Consider the following 10313-nt stretch of genomic DNA (forward strand, 5'->3'; position numbering starts at 1 on the left):
TAAATAGTTTTCAAAGGTACCAAGATTATAATTTAATACGCCAGACGTGCGTTTCGTCTTTATAAAACTCATCAGTGACACTCAGGTCAAAATAGTTATAAAGCCAAACAAGTACAAAGTTGAAGAGCATTGAGGACCCAAAATTCCAAAAAGGTTGTGCCAAATACGTCTAATGTAATATATTCCCGGGATAAGAAAATCTTTAGTTTTTCTAAACAAAAATAAGTTTTGTAACAGGATTTTTTTTAAAATGACCATATCATTGATATTCATGTCAACGCCGAAGTACTGACTATTAGGCTAGTGATACACTCAGAGACGAAACGTCCACCAGCAGTGGCATCGACCCAGTTGTGTAAATAGTTATCAAAGGTACCAGTATTATAATTTAATACACCAGACGCGCGTTTCATGTACACAAGACGCATCAGTGACGCTCAGATCAAAATAGTTATAAAGCCAAACAAGTACAAAGTTGAAGAGCATTGAGGACCAAAAATTCAAAAAAGTTTTTATCAATCCAATGCTGGATCATATCAAGACTCAAAATTAAGGAAGTACTGCAAGAAAGGCCACTCATGCACAAATGGAATCGGCCATCACGGTCTGAACGTATTAAGTCCCACTGTATTTATCCATATTATTTGTATATTTATAATACCAAGACTCATATATAGTAAAACCTTGATCTTAAAGACTTTCAGTATAAAACAAATTGTCAGTAAAGCAGGCGAGGCATTTCAGCTTGTGTACTCTAGTAGATATTTCATATAATTCATTTTATGTTATCATATAAGTGCTGCTGCACTTACTGTTTACTACTTGTTATAGTAATTATCTTTTAGTTAGGATTTTATTGACCTTGTTTTTTACTTGGAAAACGTATCAGGTAAACTTTTTTAATCAAGGAAAAATTGTATCACTATGGGTTGTTTCCAAGCATCGTTTTCTACGTAGAATTAAAATCGAATTCGTTTTCATCAACGAGTTTTAGTCACCTGTTAAATGAAATACAGAAAAGCATTAAACCATACAATATTATTCATTGAGAAAGTAATCAATATAAATTTTCAACAGATATTATAAATACATGCATCAGCTAGTTAAGGTAGATGATAGGATGAATAGGTTTTTAACATTATAGTTGTCTGTCACCTAGGAACAAATTTGTGTTGATTATTATTTACATGCACAATGACTCTCCTTTGAATTTAGAACAGGAAGAATTTATATGATTGATATTACTTTCTAATAAGGTTAGTTTTTTCAATAATGTTTTAATTACAAATAAAATTAATAAAAACGAATTAAATTGCTAATATTTTTTTTTTATTATTTTTTTTCGAGGGGTGTGTCTTTATGTCATGTAGCCTGAATATAACTACTTACACCTTGTGGCTATATACAAGGTATTACCATTTGTTTCTCACAAAACAGATATATAGTCAATAAATATAAACACAATTTCAACACAATACAACCATCGTCCATTGTTGGCTAGACGATGGCTGTATAACGTCCAGTGACAAATTAATGGCATTCAGAACGAGAACATCTTGATGTCATATGAGTATGAACATGCTTTAACCAGCATGTTGCGCTAGGTGCTAGTTAAAAAGATAACTGTCAACAGTCAGACATGTCCGCCTATCATGATTCTGACTGCGGGTCAACTAGTCTGTTTTCTTACTCTAAGATGCCGCTTGCTTACAGAACATGTGGGATATTTCAGTTTCAAAGTATTTGTTTTAACTCGGCCTAATGCACTATACCCATTCTTTTCTTTTTAATTTTTAAAGGAAGTATTGATAAATTATAGCAGCTTGTTTTCACTTTAAAGTTAAAAGTTCAAAGAAAAGAGGTATACACCCATGATACCTTAATACAGCAATAACAACAACAAAAAACTGTGCGGCCAAGATAATGCTGTCCGACTTTGGACTGCATTTTAAAAATTAAATCCTCAGGTGGAATCATACTTTCATATATACTCTTATATTAAGGTTACATTTAAGAAGTTATCTTCATCTTAATTTAAGTACGTTAATAACGCTAGCTTTGTTCACTTTTCACAATATTTATTTTATCCTGTCATGAAATGATGTCATTTAAATGTTATTTCTAACATTGGCTAGCCACAAAACCAGGTTCAACCCACCCAACCTACGAAGTCAAGAAAATGGCCATTGCCATGTTATAGTTTGTTTCGCTGTGTGTTGCATTTTAGTGTTTCTGTTGTGTCGTTGTTCTTATATTCTCCTCTTAATTTGGTTTGTTTCCCTCAGTTTTAGTTTGTAACCCGGATTTGTTTTTTTCTCAATCGATTTATGAATTTCAAACAGCGATATACTACTGTTACCTTTATTTATACTCATATATGCTACCGATATGATAATGTACAAATATGTTCCTAAACTAATGTTATTGTACATTCCTCTATAAACCTACAGTTATTCAACTGCTCAAGAGCTGTGATAAAGGATACTACAGATACAGTTAAGTCGGCTTCATATCTTGACTTACATCTAGAAATTGACAAAGAGGGTCGGTTGAAGACAAAACTTTACGACAAAAGAGATGATTTCAGATTTCCAATTGTGAACTTTCCATTTCTAAGTAGCAACATTCCAGCAGCACCTGCATACGGGGTATATATCTCCCAATTGATACGATATTCCCGTGCTTGCATTTCCTATCATGACTTTCTTGATAGAGGGTTACTGCTCACAAGGAAGCTATTAAACCAAGAGTTCCAAATGGTGAAGTTGAAATCATCCCTTCGTAAATTTTACGGACGCCATCACGAGTTGGTTGACCGTTATGGAATGACCGTTTCACAAATGATATCGGATATGTTCCTTACGTCGTAACTACAATCCCCTTCCCTTTCATGAATTTGACCTACCGAATTAGACTATTTACCGGATTTGTAATCACATAAGCAACACGACGGGTGCCGCATGTGGAGCAGGATCTGCTTACCCTTCCGGAGCACCTGAGATCACCCCTAGTTTTTGGTGGGGTTCGTGTTGTTTATTCTTTAGTTTTCCATGTTGTGTCATGTGTACTATTGTTTTTCTGTTTGTCTTTTTCATTTTTAGCCATGGCGTTGTCAGTTTGTTTTAGATTTACGAGTTTGACTGTCCCTTTGGTGTCTTTCGTCCCTCTTTTATTACCACTGGGTCGATGTCTCTGCTGGTGGACATTTTGTCCCCGAGGACATCATCCGCCCAGTAGCAAAACTACAATTGCATGAACTTACGAAGAACTAACAGGAAACTGGCTCGGACGTCGCCCAGTATAAAAAGGTCCGAAACAGACGTCACCATGGACACGGTGTCGTCTGATACGGCAGGTGTCCCCTCATCACCAGACATGACAAATAACCCAAACACGACTCATTCAGATCATCGTCCTAGTGACAACAGCAATATTACACATATACAGCCTTGTTCAGTTCTCCTTAAAGACATTTTGGTTTTTGATGACACAGTACAACACTGTCGCATTTCAAAATGTGAGACCAAAGGCTGCAAAACTTGTGCTATTTTAATTACAGATGCTGAATTCACTAGCAATTTGACCAAGAAGTCATATTTTACCAGAAGTTACGATGATCTGAATTGTAAATCGATAAATGTCGTCTACGGATTAGAGTGCAACCTTTGCGGCTTGGTATACGTCGGTGAAACGAAAGGAAGGCTAAACAAACGTATGTGCGGTCATAGATCAGACATTAACCTCAATGCTAACGACATTCTATACCAGCATTTCAATCAGCCCGATCATTCCATCGTTTCTATGACAGTTCGAATTATTGAAAAAAATATACCATAGCTCGAACAATCCTAATCTTTCAACGACTCTCCGTAGACAAAAAGAAGACTACTGGATTAGACAATTGGGAACTGCAACACCGTATGGCTGCAATGACAAAATTGATGGTATAGGTATTCTATCTAGTCCTTCGTGTAACTCGGTGAATGTGATGAATATTTTCAACTCGACTCCTCGACGTAGACGTAGTCATGGCCATCGTCATTATACATCACCCTCTCTGCATGATGTCTCTATTAATGACTTGCTGCCATGCATACAAAAACCGTTAGGTATTCATCACATTCGCACGAAACTTTATTCATTACCCCTTTCAAAACTTCATTCTCTGTTCAATTTATGGTTGGAATCCACTGTAACAAACCCTCATTCAAACCAATACAAACTACAAGCTATAATTTCGGATATTGCTAGTCACAGACTTTTCAAGCCAGTTCGCTTTGGAAAAGATGAAAAAGAGAAAAGATCTTTTCTAAATCTTTCCTTTGCCAACAAAGGTCTCGATGGCGTCAACCTAGGCAATATCCTTCATCATAAATTAGTTCAATCGAAAATACCTCCTTATTTCAAAGACCAGTCTGTACCAATAATTTCTTATACCTATACCAAACCTATTGCAACTAAAATTTTCAATTACAAACGCGTTTTGCAGGATCTCGATATTGACGACTTCAAGTCTAAACCTCCTGATTGCACTTGTGCTAGTTCCCAATTCACATATAATCCTGCTGGCCACGTTATTACCGGTGACCTTAACATTGTTAATAACACTTCTCTACGAAACGTGTTATCGAAAGGTCCGAAATATCGTGAGCCTAAATCCATCAATTGGAAACACAACTTTAAAATTTTGATGGATTCAGTCGAGGATTATGCCAGGCAATGGGCTAAGCGCGAGAAGGAAGACGTAGACACTCTATCCGAATGGATTAAGGCAGTGAGGTCGTTAATACAAATCAGAATTAAGAAACTGAATGGGTCCATCAATGCCCATGCTACGTCAATCTTCAAAGATCCAAATGTTGCTAAACACCTATCTGACCTCCATGATGAATATGTTGTTGTCCCCGCAGACAAAGCCCCAAATAACATCGTTTTTATCTGTAAAAGTCATTACATTAATTGCTTGATAAACGAATTAGGTATAGACAACTCACTTGGAAACCCAACATATACCCTCACGACACTTACCAAAGAGGAAATCCTGGATAATCATAGGTCTGTTCTTTGTTCCTTTGGTATTTCAACCAAAGATGAAGAACTGGATCTTCCATCACTGTATTGGATACCTAAACTACATAAGTGTCCTTACAAACAACGGTATATTGCTGGGTCTTCCAAGTGCTCTACGAAACCCCTTTCTAAATTATTAACATCCATTTTATCAGCAATCAAAGACGGGCTTCAAAGTTATTGTGAAACTGCCTATTCTAGAGGTGGCGTGAATCAGATGTGGATACTTAAAAATTCCAAAGACCTTTTGATAGTACATACAATCTAACTCTCTTTCATCTTGTAACAGTATTAAAACATTTGACTTTTCTACTCTTTACACAAGTATTCCACATTCCAAACTAAAAGAAAAATTAAAAGAGTTGGTATTACTTTGCTTCATAAAAAAGAATGGTCAACGTAGATACAAGTATCTTGTCTTAGGGAGGGATAAATCATACTTTGTAAAGAACCATTCTGATTCAAACAAAAAATTCTCTGAAACCGATATTATCAAGATGCTTGATTTCTTGATTGACAACATATTTGTTACGTTCGGAGGACGTGTTTTTCAACAGACTGTCGGCATCCCAATGGGAACAAACTGTGCCCCTCTACTTGCTGACTTGTTTCTTTATTATTATGAGGCTGACTTCATGCAGGAACTTCTTAGGAAGAAAGATAAGAAGTTAGCAATATCCTTTAACTCTACTTTCCGCTATATAGATGACGTTCTTTCACTAAACAATTCAAAATTTGGTGACTATGTGGATCGCATCTATCCCATCGAATTGGAGATAAAGGATACTACAGATACAGTTAAGTCGGCTTCATATCTTGACTTACATCTAGAAATTGACAAAGAGGGTCGGTTGAAGACAAAACTTTACGACAAAAGAGATGATTTCAGCTTTCCAATTGTGAACTTTCCATTTCTAAGTAGCAACATTCCAGCAGCACCTGCATACGGGGTATATATCTCCCAATTGATACGATATTCCCGTGCTTGCATTTCCTATCATGATTTTCTTGATAGAGGGTTACTGCTCACAAGGAAGCTATTAAACCAAGAGTTCCAAATGGTGAAGTTGAAATCATCCCTTCGTAAATTTTACGGACGCCATCACGAGTTGGTTGACCGTTATGGAATAACCGTTTCACAAATGATATCGGATATGTTCCTTACGTCGTAACTACAATCCCCTTCCCTTTCATGAATTTGACCTACCGAATTAGACTATTTACCGGATTTGTAATCACATAAGCAACACGACGGGTGCCGCATGTGGAGCAGGATCTGCTTACCCTTCCGGAGCACCTGAGATCACCCCTAGTTTTTGGTGGGGTTCGTGTTGTTTATTCTTTAGTTTTCCATGTTGTGTCATGTGTACTATTGTTTTTCTGTTTGTCTTTTTCATTTTTAGCCATGACGTTGTCAGTTTGTTTTAGATTTACGAGTTTGACTGTCCCTTTGGTGTCTTTCGTCCCTCTTTTACATGTTTGATTGTGGAAATATGACATATGATATAAGCAGTCACTTACAGATAAAATTCTGATATCTAGATAGGATTGTGTTTTTGTGTAGTTATCTAACTGATGTATACACAGCGACTCCCTTTCAATTATCAATCTATTTACTTCTTGTAACAAGCCTTTTATTCAGCAAAAAATAATTAACCTAACAAATCACAAATAACAAGTAGATATCAGTATTGATATCACAATTGCAGATGAGTTTCAATTCATATGTGAATGGAATCTTTATTGAGACGATAGGGAACGTTTTATTTGTCAAAAGCATTCCATGTCTTTGTAATTTTCATGGTTTTAAGAAATTTGCAGATTTGATGAACTGCACTGAAACTTATTTCTTAAATATGTATATAGGTAGTTGTATCATTGTCAGAAATTGATCCGCGAGAATAATTGCATAATTGATGTGTGTGTTTTGTCTACTGTTTGTTATACGTCACAAAATTGTTATTTAATTTTTTTGTACGTTTAAATGTATTTCAGCGATGATCCTTTTTTACCGGCTTCTTATAATGATGAAATGAACATTTTATCCATAAGAATAAACAGTTAATTTCTAATTTCTGATTATATCTACAAAGACCTATATGCTTTAATAGATTCTGCAAACTATATAAACTGTTTTATTTTTTATTGCACAGTATTACAGTGTTCTAACTGTACAATTGCGAAAGACGCCAGACATGACAACTTACTAAAGTCAAGGATGAAAAAGTTCACAGCAAAGGTTGCCTGCCAAGGTAAAGTGGCTTTCATTAGCTGTGTATATTATAGTACGGACTCAGTACCGTGTATATATAAAAGAATGACGAGATATATCATGTAAATTAAACGAGTGTGGATTAATAACGTCAATCAGACGGTCACCGAATATAACAAGTTATAAATTAAATAGACTTCAAAAGGTTTACATATAGTTCTCAACGAAGAATAGATCAACTAGCTGGTGGAAAATGTCTTGTCAAATCACAAAAGAAAAAAAAACTAGAATATATTACAGCATTAAACTCTTATTCACCGTTAATTTATTATATCTTTTATCACACCACGTTTCGTCCCCGAGGGTATCACCAGCCCAGTAGTCAACACTTCGGTGTTGACATGAATATCAATAATGTGGTCATTTTTATAAATTTCCTGTTTACAAAACTTTGAATTTTCGAAAAACTAAGAATTTTCTTATCCCAGGTATAGATTACCTTAGCGGTATTTGGCACAACTTTTTGGAATTTTGGGTCTTCAATGCTCTTCAACTTTGTACTTGTTTGGCTTTATAAATATTTTGATTTGAGCGTCACTGGTGAGTCTTATGTAGACGAAATGCGCGTCTGGCGTACTCAATTATAATCCTGGTACCTTTGATAACTATGTACACCTAAACAACTTTTAAATAGCGATGTGATATATAATGAAATATTTCAAAAAATTAAATGCTCTAATTTTGCCTTTTCATCCATACTTAGTACTGTTGTAAAATGTCTTTAATCTGACGCAAAATTTTACTGCAAGTTTTGAATCAGTCCCTTAAACAGATACAAAGTATGATATGTATAACGTAAAGATATACGCGGACCAATTGAAGCCATATCAAATAATGTAGTTTTACTCATAGTAAATTGTATTAGCTATTCGACACTTACTGTTAAAACTATTTGTTTCCCCTTAATAATACAATATACTTCATTTTATTTCATCTACAGGCCAAGAAAATAAAGATTCCAAAGATGAAGAAACTTGTTCAAAAGAAGAAAAGACAGACGAGTTTGATTTGCAGCTTGAATGGGACGCTAAAGAAACAGAAGACAATCTTCGTCTTAATTTCCCCATTTTAAAAGATAAAAAGTTTACTCTATGTTACAGACCAAAAGAAAATGCAGAGCCTGAGCCCATACCGGATCCCATTAATACATCGCAGAAACTTAAACAATTCTTTGAACTATTAGAAATTAAACCTGCGATATACTTATATCCAAAGGTAGGTTTGTTAATCAGATTTATACAGGAACAATTGTTTATGTCAATAATTTTTGAACGTGCTTATTCATTATTTCCAGTTATCTTATCTTGATAATTAACAGACGCATATTGAGAAAAATAGCAAAACATAATGACAACTATAACACATATGACATAAATAAAATAAGAGAAATTAAGACTATATATGCAATCTTGACAACGGTTATTAGCCCACATGCCCTGTGAACAAACGTCTTCTGACGGGTGATATAACGTGTGATGATTCCGAATAACATATGATTACATTCGTAAACAATATTAGGTTTTATCATGTTAGGTTTATACACCTATTGATAAGTAGTTATTAAAGGTACCAGGATTATAATTTAGTACGCCAAAGATGATTAAGGATTAAGGTTAGAACGTGTAAACAGCAACCCATCGACATAAATAACCATGCGACATATTAATTAAAACAACAAATGAACATTGCCTTAAATGTCGGTGGAATCCTCATGGATTCATTACATTTACTTAAATAGTTTTAATTAAACTATAATTTTTGAATGTCTTTATATATGATTTACAGGAGGACCCCCCTAAAGAAAAGCTAAATATAAAAGCATTAATTGTGTCATGCCTTCTAAGTGCTACCATACTGATTGCAAACATTACACAACTGAAAGCAGTCATATCAGATGGAGCAACAGACCATTTCAAGAGAGCTGTGGTAGCTTTCATAGCTTTGTCGGTGTTATTACAGATTTTAAATACATTATTATTAATTACAGCCAATTTTGTCAAAGGAACATCGAAGAGACATAAAACATTTGACTTGTGGAAAAACCGATTATTGAACGTTTCTATTGTGGTAATGGTTTTTGTTATGATTATCAATATTGTCATTGGTGCAATTGGTATTACATAAATTTAGATTTATATGGATAGTGTTTTTCTTCAGGATAAGGTTCTATGACAAAAGCAGCATTCTTTCCAAATATTCAAAATGGTAAAAAATAAATTTTCCTCAATCTATTTTTACAATGTACAATCAATCTGATCTTTGATGGGAATTGTTAGCCGTTTTGAACTGGGTACAAGAAGTAGCATTAAGCAAAATGAAACAAAGTGAATGACTTGAAGGAGATTATACCAATTGATTTTTCCATAAACACAGATTATATTTATGCATCGAAATGAAAAAAAATTATCGGTATCAACAAGAAAAAAATCAGGAAAAGTTGTATAGCAAAATGGTGTATAAATACTTCAAATGTCAAGAATTGGGATATACATCTCCAGACAAAATCACATTTCTAAGGAATAATCGGTTGACAATTAATATTCCCAAATTATAAAAACTATAGAAAACAAAAACAAAAACAACTAGAGGCTCTAAAGAGCCTGTGTCGCTCACCTTGGTCTATGTGCATATTAAACAAAGGACACAAATGGATTCATGACAAAATTGTATTTTGGTGATGGTGATGTGTTTGAAGTTCTTACTTTACTGAACGATTTTGCTTCTTACAATTATATCTATCATGAACTTTGCCCATTAGTAACAGAGAACTATATTTGGTAAAAATTTACATAAATTTACCAAATTAATGAAAATTGTTAAAAATTGACTATAAAGGGCAATAACTCCTTAAGGGGTCAATTGACCATTTAGGTCATGTTGACTTATTTGTAGATCTTACTTTGCTGAACATTATTGCTGTTTACAGTTTATTGCTATCTATAATAGTATTCAAGATAACCAAAAATGGCAA

At 34.4% G+C, this 10313-nt stretch overlaps 1 protein-coding gene across 1 annotated transcript; it reads left to right on the forward strand.

Annotated features, from left to right (window-relative positions):
- Positions 1–1127: 1127 nt before the first annotated feature.
- Positions 1128–9479, forward strand: LOC134712887 (uncharacterized). The gene is made up of 4 exons (XM_063574877.1): positions 1128–1256; positions 7224–7322; positions 8283–8557; positions 9128–9479. Exons 2-4 carry the CDS (start codon positions 7289–7291, stop codon positions 9464–9466), a joined length of 648 nt encoding a protein of 215 aa, XP_063430947.1. The 5' UTR covers positions 1128–1256; positions 7224–7288; the 3' UTR covers positions 9467–9479.
- Positions 9480–10313: the final 834 nt, after the last annotated feature.

Source organism: Mytilus trossulus, chromosome 3 (assembly GCF_036588685.1).
Source record: "Mytilus trossulus isolate FHL-02 chromosome 3, PNRI_Mtr1.1.1.hap1, whole genome shotgun sequence".
NCBI classification, from domain to species: domain Eukaryota; kingdom Metazoa; phylum Mollusca; class Bivalvia; order Mytilida; family Mytilidae; genus Mytilus; species Mytilus trossulus.

Excerpts from the sequence above, each read along its gene's own strand:
- LOC134712887 (XM_063574877.1), top strand. The coding sequence starts at position 7,289 with ATGAAAAAGTTCACAGCAAAGGTTGCCTGCCAAG. Across the intron at positions 7,323-8,282 it reads AGCAAAGGTTGCCTGCCAAG|GCCAAGAAAATAAAGATTCC; the intron begins GTAAAGTGGCTT and ends TTTCATCTACAG. Across the intron at positions 8,558-9,127 it reads CGATATACTTATATCCAAAG|GAGGACCCCCCTAAAGAAAA; the intron begins GTAGGTTTGTTA and ends TATGATTTACAG.